The sequence below is a fragment of the Puntigrus tetrazona genome, chromosome 20, assembly GCF_018831695.1.
Source record: "Puntigrus tetrazona isolate hp1 chromosome 20, ASM1883169v1, whole genome shotgun sequence".
Classification (NCBI taxonomy): Eukaryota; Metazoa; Chordata; class Actinopteri; order Cypriniformes; family Cyprinidae; genus Puntigrus; species Puntigrus tetrazona.
In genome coordinates, this window is record NC_056718.1 from 13538527 (window position 1) to 13565015 (window position 26489).

Consider the following 26489-nt stretch of genomic DNA (forward strand, 5'->3'; position numbering starts at 1 on the left):
CTGTTTCATTTCAGCTCCTAAGTACGATATTAAAAGGAGTAGTTGACACAAAACAGCTAAATTCTGTCAGTTTTTTATTCACCCTCATTCTATACTCATGTTACTTTTTTTATGGAATACCGTAAATATAGTATAGTAATATATAGTAAGGTTAGTGGATGACACTAAGCTGCATTGGCTTTCACTTTATATAGATTTGGGGAGGAAAAAATAATGACAGAACTTTGTGTCTTGTGTCAGAATAAAAAAAAAGTACAAGATTATCATTGAAAATGACTTTATTACTGCTTCCAGAATTATTGGAAGAAAACAGCCCTTGCACAAATGCACAATTAGACATCAATTTTTTTTTCTCAAAACAATCAGTTTACATAAATCGGCATGCAGACCAACAAGTAGAATTACAAAATTAAACCATTATTTCATTTTGGTTTAGGAAAAAAAAGTAGGTCAAGCCAGAAAAATAAACTTCTCATAAAAAACATCCCATTGATACATAAAAAAGGCAACAATTTCAGAAACATGAAAACCTACAAACCTTTTTTTTTTTTTTGTTTTTTTTTGGGGGGTGTTGGTCACTTCTGTTGTAACGTGTGTAATGTAAAAAGAATACAAAACGGTACAAAGCACTCGAAATATTCACATACTGACTTACGTTTGATATTGGCTTGTTATATAAATTGAATTCACATAAATAATGAGGCACAGAATGACCAAGTGAGGCATTGGCCTGTTATTGTCATGGCTGAAGAAGAGCCTCTTCGTTTGAAACCCAACACAGGATATCCTGTCGTAATGATAAACTGTGCTCCTCATCAAGTTCGCGCATCTTATTAAACTGATATCTTGCCGTTTACGCAGCTTGCAGCGGTTTGCTCAGCATTCGATGGTCATCCGCTGGTCAACGATATATTTACAGTCAACTTTGATTTCATCTGGAAAGGATCTCAAAGCAAGGTCACCTAAAAGCGGCCTCAATGTCTCTGCCGAAAACAGTAAACACAGCCGTAGACGCACCAGAGGCTGTTGGCATTGTCAAAAGGCAAAGTTTTTGGGCGAACCTTGAAGCAGAGATGCCCTCGTGTTTGGAATGTCGAGTCAAAACAATCCTTCAAAAGCCGCCCCTTCCGATTTGTCCTCGCTGGTCTTATTTCTTAAGACACTGGTACATGAGCGCTCTGGGATTCAGCATGTAGCGCTCAGAGTTGAAGAACTTGAGGTACTGAGGCATAGAGGACCTGGGGGCCATGTATGACATACCTGGAGCCACGGCCATCGCTTCAGCGAGCTTCTGCTTCATTTCTTTGACCTCGTGGTCTTGTTTCAGAATTTTAACTATGAAGGAAAAACAGCACAAAATTCAAGTCATTTTTTTCGCATGCACGCGTAAATGGCTTAATTTGAAATGAGATAAACCTTGGGCTATCTCCAGCTGCCTGCGTGCGTCTCCGAGCGCGGAGAAGAGGTCTAGCTTGAGACGGGTTTCTGCACTCAGGTTGTACTCTAGATGCTGAGCCTTGTCCTGCAGCGAGGAGAGAGCCGAGAGCAAAGCGTCCGCTTCCTGCTCCGTGCATCTGTTCCTCTGGAGGGTCTGGGGAGGAGCAGGACAATATTGCATGTGTGAGACAGGAACAGAGCAGAACAGTACAAAACAAAAGTGATATGAAAGTTTTGGGTGAGTGATTCAGGTGAACATTTGAATCCCAGTTCCTTAGTTACAACAGGGCTTTTTTCAACCTTATAACGTTTAAAGGGTTAGTTCCGCCAGAAATCATCATTTACTCATCATTTTCCAAACCTGTGGCTTCTTTCTTCTGCTGAATGTTTGTGACCAAACAAGTTGATGGGAACTGAAACTGATTTTCAAAATATTTTCTTTTGTTCCACAGAAGAAAATACGTCACATAGCTTTGGAACAACATGAGGATGAGTAAATGAAGACAGATTTTCATTTTGGGGTGAACTGTCCCTTTGTTTCAGCCTGTATTCTTAATATCATAAAGTGTTTAAGTAAATTATTTGAATATGCACATGAACGTTCTACTAACGTAATACATTCTTAGAATGCTTTCTGCCAGTTTCTGTTGAATCTGACAGCTCAAGTGATATTGTAGGACAACAAAGTATCCGCTGATCACATATTTCAGAATTTTTGTAAATGCAGTATTTTATTCTTTTTTTTTTTACCACAATTTCATAAATTCTGGATATTTGGGCATGCAACTCATTTGTCACATTGCTTTTTCATCTAGTAAAGTACCCAGATTTTTTCTCCCCCAATTTCCATTTCCTTTGCTTGCTACTTGATGCCAAAAAAATACACTTCATCTTTAAAGCAACTGTATGTAGTTTTGTGCATGTATGCTACTTTAAAGCCCTCTACAGTTAAGTGAGTGGAATTACTCTCAATAGCCACACTTTTTATTTCAAAATAAAAAAAAAACAAAACAAAGCAAAACAAAAAAGTTTTTAAATGTCATTATATGAGAATATACCTTACATACTTGAATTACATACCGTCAATACCAAAACAAAACAAAACTATTAATAACTATACAAAAATTCTCAGGTTGCACAATGGTTTCTGTTTTGGCATGGTTTATATAGCAGATGGCAATAGCAGCATTTAAACTGGGCGAGGAACAAGAAATAATGACAACAAAATAAAAAAAAAAAAGTCAGAATCAGCATTCGGCACAGAAACGTTCACCCACACCAGCCAAAAAATAAAAAAGAGCCATAGGCTGAACACCATAGACAGCTAGCTACCGGATCCACATGTGTCAGAACATGAAGAACATAAAAAATATGAATCACAAACATCCAGCACAGCACAAATATTCAATGCAGTATGTAACTGAACAGATCTACGAACCGCGTCCTTTACCTCCACTTCATTCTCTAGAGCTATCATTCGATTTTCTTTCTCCTGATATTCCAGCTGTAGTTGTTTGTATTCTGAGTCTAGATCTTTAGCTTTTTTCCTCAACATTTGAGTTTCACTGTGTTCTTGCCTACAGTGGATGGAAAAAATACAACATTTTACAGGCTTATTTTGTCATTGCTGTTTTGCATTGAGAATTCTTCTGCCATTTATAATATCATTAAAAAGCGGGACATTTAGAGCTAGTCTCAAAGACACAGATTAATAATCAGCAGTGACTGAAATAAAACATTTTTAAATCACTCTGATAAGATTAGTATACACATATGTACGCCTCTCGCGCTATTGCTTTATTAATACGATTACCTGTGCGATGCGCTCCGAAGCAAAATCGTTGCTTCATCAAATTTTTGGGCTCTGACTTCTGCAAGTTGTTTTTCTACTGCAACTCGAGCCTCTGTTTCCATTCTGATTTTCTTTTCCAGCAAGGAACAGTTTTGTTTGTCCTTCTGTCTGGATTTTGTGAGACACTGAATCCTGCACAGCAGAGCGCCACAGAATTTAAAGGAACAGAGTTAGATTTTTGTCAGGTTGCGCTTACTCTTACGGTAAAAACGTGAGCTTCGCAGCCATCTTTAAAGCACATCATTCATTTCTAATGTGCACAGTATTGTTCAAGAGATTATTCGATGTTGTTGAAAAAAATCTCATGCTCAGCAAGGCTGCCTTTTTATGATCAAAAACACATGCTGCTTTCTGCTCAGTAAACATTTCTAAGGATAAATGTTAAAAACAGTTGTACTGCTTAATATTTTTTAAAGTTTAAAAGAAAAGCATATATTTGACATTTTTAGCAACATTAAAAATGTCACTTTTTTTGCAGAAACACACACACACACACACACACATATATATACTATATATATAGTTTCTTCAACAAAATGCAATCTGGCCACTTTTTCTTTAAATTAGTTCGTTTGGAAGTACCAGACAAAATATTCTTTTCACAAATCATATTTATTCTCCTACTTTCTTGTTTTTCTTTGTAACCAAGAACACTAATGTTTGGCAGGAAAAACACTTTAATGGAATAAAATTTGGTGGTCGTGACGGAAATGTTTGGAGAATTGATTATGTAATTATTACAGTTTTTGCTTTTCATTATTAAATTATAATAACAATTTTTTATGATGCATCTCACCTAAAAGTCTGAGACAAAATATCAAACATCTATGCATAAAAGTGTCAAGTAAGAAACACCCGTACGTTTGATATATAAAATGCAAACATCAGTCAAATATGAAGCAGCGTGACCTAACATCAACCCAGATCTCTAATGCCAAGACCAACAGGAAGAGATCAGAGGACTCACTTGTTTTGCAGCAGTTCATTTGCATGTCTGAGCAGAGAGACTTCGGGGCGCAGACTGTGCTCACTGTTGGTCAGATTACAAATATGACTGCGCAGCTCCTGCTCGCTCTGTCTGCTCGCCTGCAGCTCTCCCTTCAGCTTCCTCATTTCTTGTTCCAACCTGTGGAGCAGATGAAAATCCCAGCGTCAATGCACTCCAAGTTCATTAACCGTCTTCCACGGTCCATTACACTTTTGCAAACGTGCGAATTTTGAGCTGAAGCTGTGAATATAGAAACGAAACATCATGAACATACCTCAGCATCTGCTCGGCGTGTGGGTTCGGAGGACTTGGGGAGGTGTTTGTCGAGCACCTTTCAGCAGAGTCCCCTGTTGTGTTGATGGCTTTGGGGACTTTCTGCCTCTTCTCCCCTTTGCTGTTAGAGATATTCACTGAACCTCGATGCACTTTAGGCAAGGAGCTCTTGGAGGGTCTTTGAGCTTTGCTGCTCTGATCCTCCTGAGGTAGGTTTTCAGTCATTTCTAACATGGACGCGGAGTCCAAATGAAGTTCACCTCCGCGGTGTTTGGGTCCTGAAGGTTGTGGATTTGTTGTGGGTTCTCTTTCGGGTCTCGCAGGAAGTCTGTGGATCTGAAGGCAGTCTTCCATGTTTTGTTTGTCCTCTGAGGTGATGGATTCGGATGGACACTGGTATTGCGTCGGCCTAGATTTGGCCACCTTATATTTGGGATCTGTGCAAAGACATTTGTCACAATTTTACACTTTTCAACTTCACGTTTTTATTAGTTTTGAACGCGTTTTTTAAAAATGTGCAGAAGAGAGGAAACTTGTTGAATAAAGTTGTTATTTTTGTTTTCTTTGCACACAAAAAGCATTCTTGTAGCTTCAAAATATTATGGTTGAACACATGGACTATTTTAATGATGTCCTTAAAACCTTTTCGGGCCTTGAGTGTGTCAGTTGCATTTATGTCTATGCAAGGTCAGGAAGCTCTTGTGTCTCAACAAAAAAAAAAAAAAAAGTTCTTATGCGTGAGACTTTTTTTGTCAACTATACCTTTTAACTGTTGAACTTTTTAGAAAGATAGCTACATATTACATGTTACGTTAAACATAATTATGCATACCTTCCATCCACAATTTTGGGTACAGGTGCATGTAAGGAGGTAGGGATTGTTGCAGGAGATCCATGTGGAGGTCATTCTCACTCTGAACTGATTTCTGAGTGCGCAGTTTAAACATACTGGAGAAGTAGCATGTTGCATCAAAACCCATGTACACTAACGGATAACCGATGCTGGAAGAGATAATAATAGCGTGTGTTAAATTACAGTATCGAACATAGCTGGTAAAATTAGTGTTGATTTAAAACCCCCTGTTACATCCAGCTCTAAAATAAATTGCCAATCAGAACCTACCAGTGTGCAGCAAATAGATGGGACAGATTTGCATGAGGGCTTTTCAGGTCCCGCAGCCGTAGAGAGGCCTCCATATACACTAAGAGTATCCATAATGTCACAGTTGACATACAGATTCCCTTTTCTGCAAATAAATAATGTATATATGTAAATGAACGTATATTGTTTATATACATTAATGCTTCCGGGTGAAGCGTCTTAATTAAATGCAATTTAATTTAGGGCTCACCTGTATGCCACATATAGTTGAGTAAGACATACGTGCTGGCTGCAAAAAACAGCCAGTGTAAGGGTACAAAAATTAAACAGAATAAGTCCAGGGTAAATGCTGCACACACGAAAACAACACAGATGGCCTGGAATAGAAAAGCAGAGGTTTGTTGGTTTAATAGTCCTATTTAGAATCTATTTCATTCTTTGTCTTTGTAATATGAAATGTAATAAAAAATATGCGGCAAAGCAACAATAAACAAAAAAAATGGAGCAAGAAAATGCGTTTATAATCATAGATGGGGTTTTGTTATTATTTTAAAAGCAATCGATGCAGCGACATGTGCAGAGCAGAAAGTTGCCTACCAGTCCGTGACAGTGAAATGTGGTGTAGACGGTCCCTAGAAAGAGCCAGCATGGCCACAGGTATTCCAGTCTGAACTCCAGAACAAAGTCAGCTAACAGCACCAGCATCCAGACGATCATGAACTTCAGAACAGAGTACGCGCTGGAAACAGGACATTTAAATGATTTAACATTATTATAATTTAAAAAAAAGAAGAAAATATCATCAGTGTTACAAATGCTATGTACTTTGTTTTTAATTAAAAATAATCATATAACTCTCTCTCTCTCTCTCTCTCTCTCTCTCTCTCTCTCTCTCTATATATATATATATATATATATATATATATATATATATATATATAAATAAATAAATGCATCTTTCTAAAGTCAAAACAGCCTGTCTAAACAAAAGTCCTTCTACAACTAGAAAAACCGCGCGTCCTCCGTGTTTATACGTTTTGTTTATAACTTCACGTTGACAAAAAGACAATAATTTTTTTTTCTGTATTTCAAAAGAAAAATGAACGAGCATATACGTGACATGCAAAGGCTCGGAAAGTAAGTTCGTGAAGACGTTGCAATCCATGTTTTGGTCACAGAGTCTATTGTGCTCCGTTCCTTTGTTCAGGCGTTCTGCGCTCCACATCCCTTTGTGTTTGGTAACCATGGCAACATTTCATCTTCTGCATCAGCACCTAAACGTCGAATCTACAGTGTTGCCATGGCTATTTAAAGAACAAGAACCCGTTTCGGGAGAAATCTGCGCACGTTCGTTTCACTACGAAGCGTATAAACACAGGAGGCTATTGTCCAGATCATCCGCTACATAAATAAGAGACGGGGTCCGTCCAGACTACACTGTCTTGTGTTTACCTCACTAGAAACAATAGTCTGGAATCAGCGAACCCGACAAAATACAAAACGCACCAACAACTTGCGAACACAGCTCAGAATATTATTAAATATTATATGCAATTATAATCGTGCATAAAGGTACAAATAATCCCTAAGAAAAATGTCTTGCATGAACGACATTCCAGCGCGCATATTGTCTAGTCAGAGGCCCTTGTCAGTTTGTCTGTGTTCTCAGGCAGTCTGTTTTTTCAGACATCGTATTGTCATGAAGAAATAACATGACTACTTGTTAGCTGACGCTGCATCAAATCACATTATTAATAGACAGATTTACCGATACCACAGCACGAAATAAGAAAAACGCTGTAGCATTTTTAATATGCAACGCTAAACTCAATTGGAAGCATATACTGTTATTAAAATATTTTGTTAGCAGCATAGCCCGCCGCACTGTTTTTACGCGAAATGTTATAGAATCGGCCTTGTTTGTATCCGTTAAATCACAGCGAGCATTAGCATTAGGAATAAACCCTGGTTTGTCACCGTATCGGTGGACGCTGTTTGTTTATCGTTCGGCGCGCTACGGATAGCCAAGCGCGAGCTATTCAGGTGAAAACGGATAAGAGCAATAACAAAACAACAGAGCTGCGCGCGGTGTCGTACCTTTCGGAAATCTTCTCTGTGAGTTTAATCTTTTTCATTTTCCGTAGCCTGCCTATATCCATGTAGCGTTTCTTCATATTATGGCTTCTGGTCCTCCTGGCAATTTAGTCCATTAAACAGGTAATTGTAGTAAGACTGGAGGTCTCATTTACAGTAACCTGAGCAGAAGCGCTTTGTGCGTTAGTGGAGGTGGATGTGCGCACGCTCGAGAACTTCGCACGGAGCCCAGCGCCACGACGAGGTGCGTGGAAGTGCATCTGCGCTGTCTGGAGAACAAGAGACTCGGGAAAATGTTGCAAAGACGTCGTGGCCAATGATAGGAAGATGCGCTTCGATCCTGATCGCGGTCAACAACGTGCATCGGTTCTTAAAATCAATCGCAAAAGGTTATGAGGCCGACCAAATCATAGTGAAATTTCCATTTTAAATAATAAACAGCTCTCCTGTTTGTATTACTGCTATTAGGCTGACGCACACAGGCAGGCAGATATGTGAATATGCCATTGCTGTATTTTAGGGCAATGCAACAAACTGGATGCAACACTACAAAGCTGTAGGTCTGACACAAAATAACACTTCCTGTTACCTGCACACGATGATCTTCTTAAAGAGAGGAAATTGTACCTTATTTCCAGATAATGGCATTGTATAGCCAGTCAGTTTTAATAGGTGAACTACTAGGTACTTCCATGAATGCGCCGCTCCACTCAAGGAAGGGTATCCTTAATCAAAACATGCTGGATATTTTGGAAATGGTAACTATTTTGATTTTGCGGTTTGTTGCTCTCACACCACAAGGCGAAGTCTTTCACCGACTTCCTGATTACGGACAAATCTCAGTTGACTAAATGCCCAATCATACCCTTGTGTGTGTGTGTGGCTTGAGCTGGTTTTTTATCACTAGAAAGAGTACAATCAGAAAAGGGAAGTGGAATTTTGTAAACTGGCACCTATTAGTACAGTAGTGTTCTAATTTTTAAGGCTAGTTGTATACAGGAAACAAAATCACATTTTAAAGTTTTTTATTTGATGCATGTATAGAAATCACACGGTTATCAACCATCTGCTTTCAGTTTGTGTACAAACTGTGAAATGCTGAAAAACACATTAAACGCTCCTTTCTGCAGCTAATTCCATCTTGTGCGCAAAACACAATTCATTGACCATGCTGGCAAAACAGAGCAAAGATTCAAGAAGCTGTCTTTGAAACATATGCGACGTAAAGCATATAATGTATGCATCACAGTCAAACTAAAACAGGGATAACAGGCATCATCTTGGTAGCCAGTCATCTATATATTTCAGTTACATCTGTGTTTGTGCAATTGCGCAGAAAGAATCTCTACATCCATCTGCTCCCACAGATTGTAAGGTCTGCTGTCAGATTCAGACATTTATTTCTGGGTGATGGGGAATGAATTCTGGTCCATCAGTTCTCCTACTCGCTCCTGGAGAATCTGCACAACTCCGGCTAGGATGAAAACATGCGTGTCGTCCAAATCCTGGATGATAAATTTCTTCCCCAGTGCCGACGTTTCATCCAGATATAGAAGAAATTGCTTCATAGCTGGGTCACTGTTTCATTAAAAAAAAAAAAGGATCATAAATGATGGTGCACTGGTATGCACAGCTTTATTTTGAAAGTGCACGGATACATGTGTATATATGTAATTTTTTTATTGATATCTTGTGTTACAGGTAACATTTAATAAACACTCCAGTCAGTCAACCACAAATATTAATATATTGATTGTACAAGCAAGTATAAAAGTGGTCACGCGATGCTGCGACCAGGTCCTGTAAACTAAAACGGCTTTAGACTACTCGTATCTTCATATGCTGGAATTCCACACGACTTCACGTGGTTTTTAATTATTTATTTCCAAGTTAAACAAATTCAAAATACTGAATACTATCTTTAAATAGGCCCGTGTTTAATACTTACCATTCAATGAGAACTCCTTTCAAGACATTAACCATTTTAGAAGGGACGTGTAAACGCTTCCGGTTCTTCGGTTTTAAGTTTTCTGAACATTAGAAATAACAACAAAAACTGAACAGATTAACGTTACCGTGAATGTTCGTAATCGTTACAAACATTTCACATACTTTGCGTATCTCCAAAGATATATTCACAAATCATATATATCTTAAAAACACGCCACTTTTGGAAAAAAAAAGTTATCTTACGTGATTTTTGTTTATCTGTCAATTGTCAGTGTGTTTTAGCCCTAGCGTCCACCGTCTACTAACAAAGGTCTTCTTCTACTAAGAGTGATGTTTGATCTGTGAGCTCTACTGCACTCTGCTGGAAGGGAGCACAATGCTGCTATATAAAAACAAAGGCCGCCACAGTAAAAGTATATTATATTACGCTGAATATAAGGTTAGGACACACAACTTTATTCAGTGTGATAAAGATTTGGCAATAATTGTGTCTTACACAAACTCAACATCAAAATAAAAGTAGTATGGTCCAACGCAATTACTACAATTAATCAATTAGTACAAAAATAGTGGCAAATTACAGCCAGCGTCAGTACCAACTTTGAGGTAGGGATACAAAGAAGGCTGGTGAGTTAAGAAAAAGGCTAGTTTTCAGCTTCATCCAAGAAAATAAATAATATAAATACAATGGATTTTCTATAAATGATTTTTTAAAATATGCATTGATATTTTAAACATAATATACTTGATACTCATTTCTATTTGTTATAGCTTCCAGTTAAAATGAATGCCGAAAAGTGCTTGTTCAAAAAATGAAATACAGTACAAGGCAACAGTGAGGTGGGCAAAATACAGTAAAAGTTAAACCCAGAGGTTTTAACACAAAAAGAAAAACCCAGTTGCAATTGTAGAACTTCCTTCTAGTTCTAGTTAACACTATCTTTTAAAATGTAACTGTTGTACCCTCGAGAAGCAATGAAATGGCAAGAGACCAACTTTGGATCGTGAACTTCCGAGTTCACTTCATCCTCTGTCCTCCAAGTGCATTCTGAATAAACTGTAAAGTGTGTCTATAGAGAAATGAGTCTTTTCTTTCTGGCTTGCAGATGTTAAGGTGATCAACATCCACTTGAATGAGGTCCCCAATACCCAGATCTGAAAGAGAAAAAGGAGAGGTTTTGTTTTCTGATAGAAGGTACCTATGATTCGTTGTATAATTTTTTTTTTATCTACCTGCTGACTGTGATGGAACTACCAATAATTTGAGCATGGGCCCAATGTAAGTTGGCAGAGTTTCTGCAAAGCTAAGGACCTTGAAATCTTGTTCCTTCGCGATATTTAGGAAATTTTCATTCAAGTCCCGTAAGGCTGGAGAGTCTGAGTCAAAACAGGTTTTTAAAATGTTAATCTTAACAAGAGGAATTAATACAGTCTTAATATTTAAAGAACAAAAATAAATCACATTATACCTCTACATAGTTCTTTTACTTCAATGGAGGGAAAAAGGAGGTATCGGACATTTACAGAATACTCTGCCATGAACGTGCCGTGATGAGGAACGCTGTAGAACAGAATTCCCTTTGTGTTCTTGATCAGCGGACTGAGATCAGGATCTTTAGAGGCATCTAAGAGCATCTTTTTCACCAGTAAACCTGTGAGACAAGTTTTGATTTAGAGTCAATGGATTTTTTTTCCCCTCGCAATTAATTAAAATACTGAAATCACAATATGGCCTTGTGACAATATTAAATGTCTAAAATAAGTATTAAACCCCATTTCGAAATTGAAATCGCATTTTGTTATATATATATAAGCTGTTGCAATGTAAAGAACTATTACACTGCAAATAGTTTTGACAGGATCACAAATATTATGCAGGAAAATTGTAGAGATAGTTGGGTGCTGGTTATTCTAAGACCCACCATGGACTAACCTCCCATACTGTGGGCTACCCACACCACAGGCCTATCCCCTACACCTGCATCCTTCAATTTCCTCAGCAGTTCCTGACTTCTGTAGGCCAAGGACTTCCTGTATAACACAAAAATCAGGGACAAACAGGCATATTCGGTATGCTACATGGAGCTGTTCAGATGATTCAGTAATGCACAGCACACAGAAATCGACTGTTTACCTTTGGTTTTCAGCAGGACACTTAGCCTTCCAGTCACTTAAATGGGTGTCATACTCAACCGACAGGATTCTGAGGTTTGGACAGTCTGCAGCCAACCACGACTGTGAAAAATGCAAAAAAAAAAAAAAAAACCTCAAATAAACTGACTTTAGACTTTGGCTAGACTTTCAAAATACCTCTGATACCCTGTAATGCCATTACACTGCAAGTAATATTTGGGTACTTATAAGCTTGTTAAAAAAAACAAAACAAATTATATATATATATCTGACCTTAGGCCAGCATTCAGTGTAGTCCTCTCGAACCCCCTCCACCTTGTCATCTTCTGTCACATCAAGGTCCTTTTGACGCCAAGTTTTAAAAGCTGCTCCCAAGAGGCCGTGCACAAAGAGAACATCGGCTTTGATTGGCTGACTGAATATGAAGGATGGAAATCATAATTAATCCTCACTAAACAAAAGACATTTCATACATATTCAGCAAAGACGTATAAAACTGATCAAAAGTTAGACTTTTCTAGGACTTTTATAACAGATTTTGCCACAGTATTAAGCAGCACAATAGTTTTGAACACTGATAAGATATTGCTTAAGCAGCAAATTAGCATAAGCATACATACTTGGTGCGGCATTGTGGGTGCAATATGTAAACACCATCCTGGTACTTCTGCCTAACAGCATCTCTGTCCAAATTGGCTAAAGCACGGGCGGCATGAGATGCCTGCATGATATGTGGTGACTGGATCATTTCAGCCAGGACAGCCACCCAACCTAAAGATCAACCACAAAACAGATTAAAGAACTACCTTTTTCAACATCAAATCAGTTACTTTAAAATACAAAGCTAACCTGACTGTACTATGGATGTGTGCAAGCTCTCATTCAGGGTGAGGTTTCCAATAATTCGCACAATGTTTCGCTGAATTTTCGGCGAGTCTCTGCGAAGCTGATAGACTCTTTGTAAAAGCTGCAGTCCTCCATTAGCAACAATGTGATCACAATGACTCTGGACCTGTGAACAAAGAACGATTAAATGCTTTTAATTGATTCATTAAAGTCAAATTAAAATCGATCAACAGATATACCTTAAGAATATCTACAAAACATCACTTAACACACACACACACACACAAGCATCCTGTTGTCTTTGATCATTGCTTACTTCCTTGCTACACAAATACATGTCACTTTGCAGAGTTTGTAAATCTTCACCTTTGAGTGCTGCACCAGGGCCTGCAGGCAGAACGTCTCCACCTTCTCAGAAGGGGTGGAAGTCAGACTTTGGGCGTAGGGCAACCCATTTCCTCCAAAACACCACAGCCCTCCCTATAATCACAGACCAGAATTCACAGCTAACAGGATATACATTTGATTAAATGACAACATTGTGCTTAAAATCTTTGATTCCAGGAGTGTTTTTTCCATTCATTTTCCCATAGAGAATATCACAATATTACAAAGCCAACATGTGTTTGAAAGAATGCTTTCTGAGAGATAAATAATGTTTAGGACCGCTGCAATCTATAGTTGGACCATGTATGTCTCACCCGCTGAGAGGCTAGTGATTGGCTGCTCTCTCTTAGTGCCAGAGATGTGAAGTACTGCACACACTGATCCACCTCCGACTGGGGCAGAGACGCCAGTAACTGCCTAAGCCCGTCCTCTATCGATATATCCTATACATGCACACAACATCAGCACAAAAATCTGACATTATACAGCAGTTCAATTTGGCCACTGTCTGAACGATAGCTACCCACATCATCAGTGTGCGGCAGTGGAGGTGGAGGGAGAAAGAAGCGCAGGTCCACGTAAGGTATGCGGGCGAGAGCCACAGCTGTGCGCTGATCTACCGCCTGCGCTGCGGTCTGGTACTGGTAATCTGTCAAAAGACCATTCAAAACCTCTTTAGGTAGGCACAGGGGTCTGCGCAGTAGAAATAGGTTTCGCTCAGCAAGAACGAGATTCAGCAGAACTTTTAATTTATAATAATGACAAAGTCTGAAACAGACCGAAGCGTGCTCCCATTTCTCACCCTGCCAGTGGTGATTCTGGGCCAGTTCCTGCACCGCCTGCTGTCTCACGGCCCGGTCGGCAGAGCGCGTTTTCTTCAGCAGCACCCACAGCGCGCATTCATGAGGGTCCGCGTCTAGATGACTGAGATGCTCTGATATAAACAAACACCAGCACATGCACATTTCACATAATTGCAAACACAGAAATATAGTAGAAATTACTTATTCATGGAGCACATTTACATACAACCGAGGTTTACCACAGTGCTGTACAATGAATGAATGTATGCCAATAAATTCAAAGTATACAATCAGTTTAATACAAGGAAAGCATTGATGGATGAGGCTGGTCTAATGTAAATTAGAAGAATAAGCCTATGATATAAAAAGTTTGACTTTTGAAGAGCAAAAGTCAAACAGAAACAGATGCCTTCAATTAAATATATAAACTTCTAATAAGTAAACATTTTTCTATAGTCTCAGCCTATTACGATTGCTTACTCTGCTAAACTTTTTATTCTAAATGTACACTACCATTAAGGTTTAGAGTCAATAGGATTTTAACTTTTTTTTTGTCATCTTACTGACCCCAAACATTTCACATATAGTGTATATTATAAACTACTTTTCAGCCTCAAACCTGGTGCCACGTATGCTGCGATTCAAAACAAGAGAATAAAACAGACATTAAAATACCTGCCCTATTTAAAACAGAACAACATTTCATGTCAGTTCCTCTCTGTGCAGATACAGGTGACTTCTAGGTCAAAAATACAGTCAAGTTATCTTTCAACAGAAAGCAGATGTTTCCTGAGATGCAATAACTATACTGTCCACAAATGTCCTCAATTATAACCATGCTGTTTCACAAACTGCCTACTGTCAATCAATATTTTAAAACAGCAAGACTTGTCAAAGCCATCAAATAGAGAAGAAACTTCTCACCATCCAAAGGGCGAAGAAGAACTCTTGATGACATTTCAAGAAATTTTCTAGCAGCTTTATGAAGTTCCTTCCTCGTCTTGATAGTAAAGCCTAGAAAAGAAATAAAGTCTGTTGTGAGCAATCAATACATTCCTATACATTAACTGTGAAACAAAATATATGAATGGACTGAATCTCAAACAATACATCTACAATATACCAGCAAAAAAGAAAATCTAATCTAAAAAAAAGAAAGAAAGGATGAATCATTTATGGTGTAGTATTCCTTTGTTTTTGAGGAATAAATGTAAATGAGAATGCAAATGAATCTTTTGGCTCCCTGATATTTACACGCTATCTCCAATATAAACACACATGGTAAAGATGGATCCAGATTGTACCAGAAGCAAGGCTCTCCTGTTCTCTGTTAGTGGTGTAAGTCGGGTATATGTAGGACTTGTGCTTCTCCTGTTGTATGGCGCTGGTGTCGATAGTGAGGGCCTGGTTCAGAGTAACCACCTCGTACGTGATGAAAACACAGCCTCTGTGTAAGCAAACTTGACAGAGTCAGAATGTGTTTCTGGAAAGGGTAACAAACCTGCATGGCTTAGTATCACTATTAACAGCTGCTTTTTATTCTTTGCATACGTGTTACATGATACTGCACAATATAGTTTTACTGATGGCTTGTTAAGTCAATGGAAAAAATTAAAGCGATATAATAATAATAAACCTACCCCAATACTATCGCTCCTGTCACTTTTGCTATTTTTCCTGATGACAAAAAATAGAGGAAGAAAATGATTAATCTGACAATTTATGATATTTAACACAAAGCTGAATTTTCAGCAGTCAACAATCCAGTTTTCAAGTGTGCTTCCTAATATTTTTTTGGAAACCACAATCTTTTTTTCTGGATTCTTTGATGAATAGAAAGAACAAATTTATTTGAAACAGAAATGTTCTGTAACATTCACTGTAACCCATCCTAATTTTATATATATATATATATAGACCCATTTTAAACAATGTTTAAAATTACAAAATCTGTTTTAGTTTAATCTATATTATTTTCATTTTATTTTTATCGTTATAAAATTACAGTAACGGTTTTAAAATGTACTTATCCGACCCAAAGTTACAAGTTACAAACAATTCTAAAGAATTTTAAGCCCTAAAATTAAAGTTAAACATATAGCTGTTTCAAAAACTAAGAGAACTGCCTTCCTACTAGACAGTAATAAATAAATACCATAAACGCCGTGTAGGTAGGTTCAGAGTCTTACTGAGGTCTCTCCATGGCAGTGCTCTCTTCACAGCAGGTCCGGTGCTGCTCAGCTTCCGGACGCGGATCAGCCGCAGGGCGGACGCAGACATTGGCGGCTTGGCGAGCAGAAATCCGACGATGGCACACATTAATGTTGGTCAGAGGGCCGGTGAGACATGTATGCCCTCTGTTTGCTGGCGATTTAAAGTAATCTTCTCACGTCGACTATAATAACCTAAATACTAAAAAAATGAAGGAAAGAGGTGGTGGAATCAAGACATGCCAGCAGATCCACTGCCAGCTGTTTGTGAAAGATTTCGCGCACTTCTTGACCGATAGAGACTGCTGATATTGATACTGCTCTAAAATATCTTCACTGGATGCTAATTCCTTATTTAAAATGGTGCAGTAACTAGCGGGCTTGGAGCCTGAGGTAGTTTGTTAACGTTCGTAACTTACTCTAGCGAAATGCATTCTGTGCGCCCAAGATTGACATTTAACGGTCGAAACTGTACGTTAAACGTGCATTTTACCTATAAAAATAGAAGTTCCTTCCGATGAACGCTGTATGAAAAATCACTTTGACAGTAAATATAAACAGGAACTGCTTTTAGATTGAACGCACATCAACGTAGAGCGTCATTACCGTAAGTAACGTAAATATGTCCCGCGGCTAAAATGTCCTACCGTAATACCACAATGCGCACAAACATTAGTGTAACTTGTTTACGAGGATATTTAACCATTATACATTTTCAGACCACTGTTTTAATTGAACAGGTATATTGCATTTATATTAAAAGAATGTTATAACATTACTATTATTTTCATATAATTTTACACTCCTGCAAATTAACATGGATGCTTGACAGAACAATTACTAGACCTAGATCTGTCAAAGCGTAGATGGCACATTTAGCATACATTTTAACATGTTGAGTCAATTCCTTCCTCTTGTCAGGGAATTCACCACTTACCCATGGGTGCGTAGGATGCCAGGTCACTTCCAGGATGTGTGTGCTCTAAACACTCTGTAACACATTTGTCGTCCTTGGTCTGTTCATTCCCTCAGCACCCATTTTCAATGATAGATTAGGGACATGCGTAGCTCTCTAAAATGGACAAATTAAAAAGCATCGTTTACACAAAAAATGAAAATGCTGTCATTTATGTTTCAAACCTGTGTGACTGAAAATATTTGTTTTGTGTTCCAGAAGAAAGTCAGCAGAAATAAAGTGATGGCAAAATAAAGGTGGTTAAAGAAAGAGAGAATTTAACTTTTGAGTGAATTATATCCATTTTGTGGTAAGTATATAAAGCTTTCTGAGAATATGCAGGAATTAAAACATTCAGATGCAAAAGGCTATTGCAAAATGCTTGGTGTCAGTTTATTTTTATGAGTACAATTGCGTTGAGAAATACAATGATTCCAAAAGACTAGAGTTCACAGAAAACAAACCAATAAATACACAATCTAATGAGTTTGTTGCTAAACGATTTTAAATTAGTGTTTGCAATAGAGTTCAGCAATCCTCTCACATTTGTCCCCATGCTTACTACGACTTTCGGTATCTCTTACTGTATCTCTCTCCCTCCACTTATCACATTTTTTCATCATTTTCTCACACTCTACACAAACTCTCCCCATAAAATAAAGGTATTTTGTCTTTACTAAGTCAATAAAGCAGACCCGTTGAAGCCAAAAAGTTACCTAACTCTCCCGTTCAAACAATCTCTCATATGAGTATTTCAGAATAACCTGAAAAAAGATTCCAAAAAGTTGTTTTTTGCAATGATGCCATAAAATAACTATTTTTTGGTTCCTCAAAGAACTTTTTATGGAAGAGTTCTTAAAAGAACCATTTCTTTTCCATTGAGAAGAAAATTTTCATATTCTAAAGAAACTTTTTATTCCACAATAAACTTTTATTTAATGGAATGTTCCCTGGAAATGGTCCCTCATGGATAGATGGCAAAAAAATAACCTTTATTTTTAATAAAAATACAAACAAACGCAAATATACAAACATTGAAAAACTGGCCATGTCAGTTTAAGATGCAAGACATCTATATTGCTTTCAGCTGTCCAATTGTCTAGTCCAAGTCTATTAATACATTTATCTTCCTCCATCACTGTAGCATCTCCTCTCCCTTCACGTAGTTGTCTCCTGATAGGCTCGTATGATGCTCTCATAGGCAGGTGGCGGAGTCTGGCCAACGTGAAAGCCTCTTAGATTGCTGTTGCCCCAGAAGGAATCTGGCCTGGTTCTGGCCAGGGGTGGAGTGACCATGGAGCTGACAGTGCTGGTGGAGCCAGCCGCTCCAGGGTTGGTAGTGAGAGTGGGGGTCCGTGGCAAGCTGCCCTGGGCACCCTCTTCTGCCTCACGAGCTATCTGGCTACACTGGAGAAGAGGATGAAAAGTAGAGGCCCGGAAGCTCGACTTGCGGCCTGGTGAGTCACCATAGTCTATCGGCGAGGACGAGGTTTGCCGATGGAAGGAGAAGGCAGCGCTGGCCAGACTGTTGTTGCTGCGTCGGTCGTAGGCACTGCTGTGTCGACTGTAGCCTGGCCGAGAACGCGGCGAGGATGAACGGGTGGTGGAGCGGGACTGGTGGATGGGTACACGAGTAATGGTGGCCGAAGCTCGTCGACGAGACATCCAGATCAAGATCATGTAGACCAGAGCTCCCAGCAGAAGACCGACAACCATAGAAAGACAGAAGGCCAGAATCACATCCCCTAGAGTGGTTAAACAAAAGTGGTTAAAACTCAATAAGTGAACTTGGCAACTTTCTAAGAGCAAGCTTCAAAGCAACGTTCCGAACATAAACAAAAACTAAAGACCGTCCATGATGGTTTTGTTAAAATTATAATACTAGTAACAAGTCTTGTAATGTAATATTACTTTTGCCAAAAAAAGGTGGGTAGCAAAGCAAAATTTAGCTTATGTCACCACAGTGTCAGTCATGGCAAAATGAGAGTGAGCTTGGTTGCTATTGTCATTCCTACAAATTTAGTGTTAGTCTAAAATGAGGTTTAAGGAATACACTTAATGACTTAAAATATGAACAGTTTTTTTTTTAAAACGCTAGGCTTCATACACTACACGACTTTAAAGTGGTTCCATTCACAACAGACTCAAGCAGAATATGCGCGCCCTGTTGCTAGGAGACCCACGGCAAACGAAAACATTTTTTTTTTTTTAATCGGCTGAAATATCAAACGTGTTTGATAACCTCCGACTGAATGGAGTCAAACTTAAAAAAAAATCCTTAAAAAAAAAAATCGGAGTCTATGTAAACATGCGATAGACTGAAAAGTAATAAACAGAAAAGAAAAACCCGTCACATTTGTAATAATTTCACTGCGTGCGTTGGTGAACTTTCACCTCAGGAAATAACCATAGCAGCAGGATCAGTTTTAAGCAGAGTCAAGTAAACATGAGATGCTCGACGCTTTTCTGACCGCGCTAGGGGCGCCAAAATACAGTTTGCATAGCGGAAGATGAACTTCACAGAAAATGACAAACAAAATGTCGACCAGTCTATAAGCGTAATAATTGTATTGTTTTATTTTTTTATGGAACGTGCTGCTAAACGACTGGTTACCTGTAATCCACGAACAAAGTTTTTTATATGATAAAGATTTTATATGTTTCAAATGGCTAATGAGTTTTTGACGGCGTTCTACTCCAACGACAGAGATACTTGCCTCTGTAAGATCATTAAGGTGAAAATATCAGGGGATTGAAGGTCTATCCTGACAACTCAAAGTGGGCGGGGACAAATTCCACAATAGAAGGCGCACCCAATGTTTTCTTATCCTTTACAGTTAAAATAAATTAAATAATTAGTTTTTTAGGAAGCTTCCTGTTATGGCATTTCATTGTCTACAGAAATGCCAGTTTCATTAGGGCACAGGGCTTCTGTCTGGCAGAGGCCATTTAAGGTCATTTGAAACTTAAAAAAACCCCAAACAAAACAATTATTTTTGTGAGAAAATTCGTTTTTTAAAAGAGTATAAATATTCATTGATAGGAGCCAGAGTTTTAGTAATGTTTTGATTAAAGGGGGCAAATTATAGTCATTTTTAACTGCAGCACCTAAAAATTTTACTGATTATTATTACTATTATAAGAATATGACATCTAAACCTCTTTAGAGACGTGTGTGTAAAATAATGTGGATGTTTATGTGCAATTTTCTCCCTAGGTGAAAGGAATCACAGTCCAGAGTGAAGGATCATCTGGAAATGACATTTGGAAAGACCGAATGGAAAAAGCTGCACACTGGCGGTGTTGTTTTTTTATGGACCACTTTTGCCAATATATTTTGCCACTAGTTACTACAGTCTGCATTTCTGTTTCTTAAAAGACTCTTTTCTGCACTCTCCAGATTATTTTAGAAGTATAAAGTTGACATTGTAACACTGTGAGGTAATTGGTTTGTAGACTTTATAAAGAGTGTAAATATGATAAAATATCTTACTCAATCCGAAGGACTCCAGTATCTCCACAATAGGATGAGTGCTGTTATCCGCCATAGCTCCCTCCAGAGATACAGGGGAGACAAGAGAGGACACAGTCTCTCCCCTCCAAATCTTTTCTTCTTTCACTCTTCCTTTGAACTTTTTCTTGTGTCTCTCTCCGTGTCTATCCAACTCCTCAATTCCAGGGACCCTCCTCTCTCACTTTCTCTTTTTGTGTCTCTTTTTCAGTCCCAGACTGCTCAGCACCGTGGCACACAGGATCCTCGCCAAGGCCGGGGTCGCTAGTCAGTTGTTTGTGGAAAAGCAAAGTCTTCACTTTACGTTTCCTGCCTTTCCTGCGTAAAATTAGCAGCAGGCTGTCCTTATCTACGCAGACCAGGGTTCCTGTGGGATGGAGAGGAAAGGGAGGAGGGTACAGAGAGGAGGAGAGTCAAGGTGTGTGTGAAATCATTTGCTCCAATCATTTGTCCCCTTTCCCCTGACCAATGGCTCGGTCCTAAAGTCCTGTGACCATCATATTTTTACCTTTTATTTCTTTTTCACTTCCAGACACTTGACATGAATAATGGCATGAACATACTGTGTCACCACTGATGGCATTTTGCCAGTTTGCAGTGACAAAGAGCTACACAAAATATTTCATCCTCTGATCAAAATTACACTAAAACTAATATTGTGGAATATTATTACTTTATTAGCATTACTGTACTTTATTCATAAAAATGGTGTGTGTGTACAATTTTAAATATATTTATTTGAAAATTATAAATCTTTTGTAACATTATCAATATCTTTACTGTCACTTTTGATCAATTTAATGCATTCTTGCTTAATAGAAGTGTTAATGACTTAGAAAGAAATGTCTTGCTCCAAAACTGTAGCATATTGTATAATAAAAAAATATACAATACAATATAAATACGATATATAAATATATATATATATATATATATATATATATATATATATATATATATATATATATATATATATATATTTAATAATTTGTTTTTAATATGACTGTCCAAAACAAAACATTAGAAGAACACAAACACATTCTCGTGTTAACTTTTTTTCTTTTTTCACACATAACCACTGTCAACATAGTCATGGCAACGGAAGCACTTAAAAGCGTCCAGAATTCTTTCAGGATTCCAGCACAGGAAACCAAGTCCAAGCAGATGAAACCCTTGCATTTTTATAACTTTTGTCATAACAAAAGATTTTGTAACACAATTTCCAAGATTTTTGAGCTTTTACTGTTCCATTTTGTCTGCTCTAGTAGTCGTGCTGATCATCAGAACACTTCAGATTTTCCATGTAGAGTGCCAGTTCTGTGCTGGGTTATCCTGACCAGGCTAACTTTTACAAAAACAATCCTGATAAGATCCTGCAAAGAAAGCAGGGTTTTGCACCGAACCGGACCACTTTCACCTCTGTGAGAATTGTGTTCATAGTGTTCATTAAGGGTATCTGAAGGTTAGTGATTAAAGACAGTAGATAGCACAGGATTTTAGGACAGAGCCATTGATCTGGGAGGAGCGGGACAGGCCCTGGACTGACATTTCCTCTCATTGTTGCTTTGTGCTGTGGAGTGCAGATATCAACTGTTGCCAAACACAGGACTGAAGTATGCATTACACTTTATTTTCAGCCTATTGTATATTTAAGATTCTCTATGCCAAAAACTTGCCTAGTTCATGTTTGGGAATATTTAACTTAGTTTAATTTGAAATGTTATTGTATTCATATTAAAAAGTACACACACACACACACACACACACACACACACACACACACACACATATATACACATATATGCTTGTGTGTATACTATACTGTAGTGCAGTGTATAATAATTTTGTGCATAAAATATATTCTTTTTGTATTTTGTGATTCATGGCTGCTCCACTAACCTGTCCTGTCCTGTCCTTTGTTGCATTTCATATAAATCTTATTTTAAATAACATTTAGTATTTCAAAATAATATACATTCAAATATTCTTTTGTAATTTTTAAAATGTAGTTTAATACACATTGTATAATATATTACATTAGCGTTTTCTTCTTCTTTCTTTCTAATTCTGTGATTTATGGCTGCTGTAACTCCTATCCTATCCTCTCCTACCCTATCCTATTCTATCCTATCCTGTCCATCTTCTCTTGATGAACAGCAGATGGCTCTGTTACTCTTTAGAAAACATGTTGCAGCATAACAGCACTGCAGGCTGAATTTAGATGTTGTCTGATTTGCATTTCAAATAATTCCCTGGACATCAGCATTCTTGATCTAATTTGCTAATTGGTTTGTTTGTTTGCTTGTCAGCATGAAACCCACTCTTTCTCCCTTATCTACTCCCAGGAAAACATTTAGCAAAATGTTAATGTTTGTCGCCTAATGGGGTCTTCCGAACGACGTACGTTACATAGGCTTCACGGTGACTCTTTGAAGAAGGTGCGTGAACGAGAATGACATAAGATCCTCTGCGCATAAGGACTTGTGTCAGTAACTTCACACTGTGCTCTCTCTCTCACATTCATCTGCAGTGACTGTGTAGAGGTCATTGCTAAGCATCGTTCTTTGAAAACCAGCAGACTCAGCAGAGTGGTCTCTGAATCCCGAGCCTAATGCTCTAGTCAGGCATTTCACTTTGCGCTTTTTCCTATAACACGCATGTGTGTGATTGAACCGGTAATGGAAGTGAAAAGCATAACGGCGTGTCTCTGGCACGAGAGTTTTAACTGCCCCTCTTGAATTTCACTTAACGGAGTCCCATGTTTGAGACATGCCGTATTCCAACATCTTTCGCATTTTCCATCAGTGAAAGCTCAGACATGTAACATGTTTTAATCAAATCGCTTTGAGTAATGTCGTCTGGCACTGCTAAAGTAACACACTCACAAACAGCAGCACTCGACTTGGCCCTCACTATTGGACTGCACTTGAGATCTGCACTCTGATTGGACACAAGGTGGCAGTGAAAACTTATGCTGATGCCTACAGTAGAGAGTGAGAGGCAGAAAGAGAGAGAGTGCAAAGGGAAGAGGCTGCTTCCTGCAGAAGCCACAGAACTTCAAGGGGAGGAAAGAAATCGTATGTTTGGATGACATGCGCCGATTGAAAACAATTCCTCTTTTTCATGTAGACTTCAGCTGATCCTGGATCGCCGGAGAAATTTCGGGTGGAGCCGCATCCGATGACCTGCATCAGCACCACTGACTTCAAATCAGTGGAATGGCATCTGCTCAGCGCTATGGCCGTTCAGACCGGGAGATTGCCAATGAGATGCAGAGGCTGCAGGGTAGGTGCTTACGCATGCTTTCTCTTAAAGGTGACCTCGCCACTGTGAAGGATGACACAGCATATACGTACTCAAGATGTCGTTTTCTTTAAAGGCTGTGATGACTTCTGTATGGATTCTGGCTTGGATTGTAGTGTGCGTGCATGTTTTGTTTGACGTCTGCATCTGTGAATCAGTAGGTTTCTGCTAGTGTTTTTTGGCTGCCCGGGGGTCAGTACAGTACGTCTCTCTGCAGCTGTGTGTTGTGAGACATGTGATGCAATTGCCAGGATTCTCACAGCCGCATGCAAAGTTTTACGCATGGTTTCCGATTGATGCTTTGCAGTGCTTATGACGTCTCCTGTTGCAAAATCATCCTTGGGGAGACTTGAGAAGAGTTTGTTTGTGTCTCATTTTTCAGAAGTTTAAAGCATTTAAAATATAGATACTCTTTAGAAAGCCAGTGCATCTTCGGTCAGTTTGTTATTGACCTGGATTGTAGTGGTCGTGTGCCCTTTGTGTGGACCGTTTTTAAGATTGAATCAGAGGCAGAGAGAGAGTGTATGAATGGAGAAATGAGATTAGGATGAAGAATTGCCCAGAGAGAGAGACAGCAGGAAGGGTTTAGCAGCAGAAGAGCTGACTGTGGAAGTTTATTCTGCAATAGACAAGGTACAGTGTTTCACCTCTAAAGTAAATCACAGTGATTATGAAATGCTCTGTCATAGCATTTCATAACGTTCATAGAGTAATGGTATAATAACAAAATTCCAATTATCATTGTTTAATTAATCTCATGTTGTTCCAAATATGTGCAACTTTTTCTGTAGAACACACACTGAGAGATTTTGGAGATGTGGATTTTTTTCCTGCAATAAGGATAAATAGGGATAGAAGAGTTATGTAAGTACTATAAAAGTATTATAAAAGTGATCCAAATGACTCATTAAGCGTATTTTGTCTGAAGACATTAGACCACTTTGTGTGATTAGTAAGTTGTTCGCATTCAGACAGTCAAACATTTGCTACAAGCCAACTGTTTAGTATATATTCAGTTCATAAATAAGTTATTTCAGGTCTTTTTTATTAATTTTTTTTGTATTATTTATGTACTGTTATAATATTTATTATAAAACTTTAAAGTAACTTTGAATTAATTGCAATTTTAGTAATTTTACGGTTTGGAATTACATGAGGGTGAGTAATTAATGACAGAATTAGCATTTTTGGTCTATCACTTTTAACTCTCTGATTGATTGAGTGATCTGATTGTAGTGTTTTCAAGTTAAAAGCTCAAAAGTAAAAAAAATTTTCACAGAAGAAAAGGTATATGAAAATAACGACTATTGAATTTTTTGAGTTTAGGTCAACTGTCCCTTTAAGAACTTTCTGTTGTACTTGTAGGTATAAACTACCATATTATTACCATTATATAATTTTTTAACCACTTTTTATTACTACATAATATGCTTGTCTTCGCCTTCATATCCAGAGTGACAAAACTGATAAGTGTTTTACTCATTATCGGTCTGACTATGATCTTGATCATCTGCAGTTTAACTGTAGCACTGTTGCACACTATACTGTATTTTCTGTAGGTAACATGTTGGAGGTTTAAGCTTTGGTCGCCCTAGAAACCAGAAGTAGAGCAGTGTGTTGAGTGTCAGACTAGATTGATGGCGTGTAAAGATGCTTGTGGGGGGAATGAAACATGCGATGCTAAGTATGTTATTCGGCATGCCATTACTTTCTTACGCCTCATTGGTCGCAAAATTAAGGCAGAGCAGGAAACAGCCCTAATGACATGCTCGTGTGTGTGTGTGTGTTCATGACTAATATGAAACAGCAGTGGTAAAGCTGTCACATCATGATACTGCTTTAAGAAAAAAATGGTCGCCTCTTTAAAGTAGTTTACATATATAACAATCATATATTTATCATATTTGACTCCACAAACAGTAAGACATCAGCTACTTTGAACTGAAAAAGTTCAATACACAACACTGTATGTGTGAAGATTGGGTAGCCGTAGAGGAGAAACCCCTATTTGTTTGTCTGAATATGAAGATCAAATGTAATGTAGCCTATACATAATCCATTTTTCTTGTCTTGCATTTTTATGCATAAATGTAACATTCAACATTAATTTTGCACTTGAGTTGAGTTTTCCCTCTCCTCCTGAGTGAGCAGATTAGAGTTGCTAATCAGACCAATTTGATCCCCTGCTTTGATCAGATTAGATTACCATTTCTGTGTGTGCAAGTGTGACGCTGAGAGCTTCCCTTCCTGCCTTAAACAAAGAGCTCATCAGCAGCAATATTCATTGGGATCAAAACATTTTAAAGCATCATTTAAATTTCCTGCTTTATTTCTGAAAATAGAGAAGGAAAGTCTGGCTAATGAGCACCTGTTTTGGTAATGGGAGAGCATGCAGGCGCTGAACACTTACACACGGGCCACATTAGATATCCTTAAGATCTTGTTTATTCTTATTAATCATAGCATGTCATGGATTTAGTTAGAATAAGGTGTACTGACAAAGAATGAAGGTAATAAAAACCGATTAATTAATTATTTTTTTACCTCTGCTGCAATATTAATAGACATTTAAATATCTATATATAATATAAACATATATTCATTCATATAAATTGCTATAAGACATTTGCACATGCTTATATTCA

General features: G+C 38.1%; 4 protein-coding genes across 8 annotated transcripts; all 4 read right to left on the minus strand.

Annotated features, from left to right (window-relative positions):
* Positions 1-260: 260 nt before the first annotated feature.
* Positions 261-8518, minus strand: si:dkey-12h9.6 (macoilin). 3 transcript variants are annotated; one of them, XM_043219189.1, is made up of 11 exons: positions 7750-8518; positions 6250-6391; positions 5903-5941; positions 5674-5797; positions 5383-5552; positions 4552-4987; positions 4257-4415; positions 3251-3421; positions 2876-3014; positions 1417-1591; positions 261-1335 (listed from the first exon to the last, which is right to left on the minus strand). In XM_043219189.1, the coding sequence occupies exons 2-11, from the start codon at positions 6299-6301 to the stop codon at positions 1148-1150; spliced, it is 1653 nt and encodes a 550-aa protein (XP_043075124.1). In that variant the 5' UTR covers positions 6302-6391; positions 7750-8518; the 3' UTR covers positions 261-1147. The 3 variants fall into 3 exon arrangements, with proteins under 3 accessions (XP_043075124.1, XP_043075122.1, XP_043075123.1); XM_043219187.1 differs by having other exon boundaries at positions 5903-6029; positions 7750-8516; XM_043219188.1 differs by having other exon boundaries at positions 2888-3014; positions 5903-6029; positions 7750-8514.
* Positions 8519-8754: 236 nt separating this feature from the next.
* On the minus strand, positions 8755-10065 carry gtf2h5 (general transcription factor IIH, polypeptide 5). The gene is made up of 3 exons (XM_043219196.1): positions 9940-10065; positions 9695-9776; positions 8755-9324 (listed from the first exon to the last, which is right to left on the minus strand). The coding sequence occupies exons 2-3, from the start codon at positions 9727-9729 to the stop codon at positions 9144-9146; spliced, it is 216 nt and encodes a 71-aa protein (XP_043075131.1). The 5' UTR covers positions 9730-9776; positions 9940-10065; the 3' UTR covers positions 8755-9143.
* A 66-nt stretch (positions 10066-10131) lies between these two features.
* On the minus strand, positions 10132-16899 carry serac1 (serine active site containing 1). Of its 3 annotated transcripts, XM_043219185.1 has the most exons (17): positions 16569-16899; positions 16055-16277; positions 15506-15542; positions 15170-15312; positions 14790-14879; positions 13865-13996; positions 13590-13711; positions 13377-13505; positions 13042-13155; positions 12679-12841; positions 12450-12600; positions 12103-12244; positions 11831-11931; positions 11630-11727; positions 11166-11348; positions 10930-11073; positions 10132-10851 (listed from the first exon to the last, which is right to left on the minus strand). In XM_043219185.1, the coding sequence occupies exons 2-17, from the start codon at positions 16182-16184 to the stop codon at positions 10715-10717; spliced, it is 2016 nt and encodes a 671-aa protein (XP_043075120.1). In that variant the 5' UTR covers positions 16185-16277; positions 16569-16899; the 3' UTR covers positions 10132-10714. The 3 variants fall into 3 exon arrangements, with proteins under 3 accessions (XP_043075120.1, XP_043075119.1, XP_043075121.1); XM_043219184.1 differs by having other exon boundaries at positions 16055-16899; XM_043219186.1 differs by having other exon boundaries at positions 16021-16895.
* Positions 16900-17399: 500 nt separating this feature from the next.
* Positions 17400-20869, minus strand: myct1a (myc target 1a). Its single transcript, XM_043218696.1, has 2 exons — positions 20524-20869; positions 17400-18775 (listed from the first exon to the last, which is right to left on the minus strand). Exons 1-2 carry the CDS (start codon positions 20576-20578, stop codon positions 18189-18191), a joined length of 642 nt encoding a protein of 213 aa, XP_043074631.1. The 5' UTR covers positions 20579-20869; the 3' UTR covers positions 17400-18188.
* Between the last annotated feature and the right edge of the window lie 5620 nt (positions 20870-26489).

Coding starts and splice junctions, on each gene's coding strand:
- si:dkey-12h9.6 (XM_043219187.1), bottom strand. CDS start 7,826: ATGAAGAAACGCTACATGGATATAGGCAGGCTACGGAAAATGAAAAAG. Junction 6,030..6,249: donor CATTTCACTGTCACGGACTG/GTAGGCAACTTT, acceptor TTTCTATTCCAG/GCCATCTGTGTTGTTTTCGT. Junction 5,553..5,673: donor CATCTATTTGCTGCACACTG/GTAGGTTCTGAT, acceptor TATCTCTTCCAG/CATCGGTTATCCGTTAGTGT.
- gtf2h5 (XM_043219196.1), bottom strand. CDS start 9,729: ATGGTTAATGTCTTGAAAGGAGTTCTCATTGAATG. Junction 9,325..9,694: donor AAAGGAGTTCTCATTGAATG/GTAAGTATTAAA, acceptor TTAATGAAACAG/TGACCCAGCTATGAAGCAAT.
- serac1 (XM_043219185.1), bottom strand. CDS start 16,184: ATGTGTGCCATCGTCGGATTTCTGCTCGCCAAGCCGCCAATGTCTGCG. Junction 14,880..15,169: donor ACAGGAGAGCCTTGCTTCTG/GTACAATCTGGA, acceptor TTTCTTTTCTAG/GCTTTACTATCAAGACGAGG. Junction 12,601..12,678: donor CACATCCATAGTACAGTCAG/GTTAGCTTTGTA, acceptor GTTGATCTTTAG/GTTGGGTGGCTGTCCTGGCT.
- myct1a (XM_043218696.1), bottom strand. CDS start 20,578: ATGGCGGATAACAGCACTCATCCTATTGTGGAGATACTGGAGTCCTTC. Junction 18,776..20,523: donor ACTGGAGTCCTTCGGATTGA/GTAAGATATTTT, acceptor TAACCACTCTAG/GGGATGTGATTCTGGCCTTC.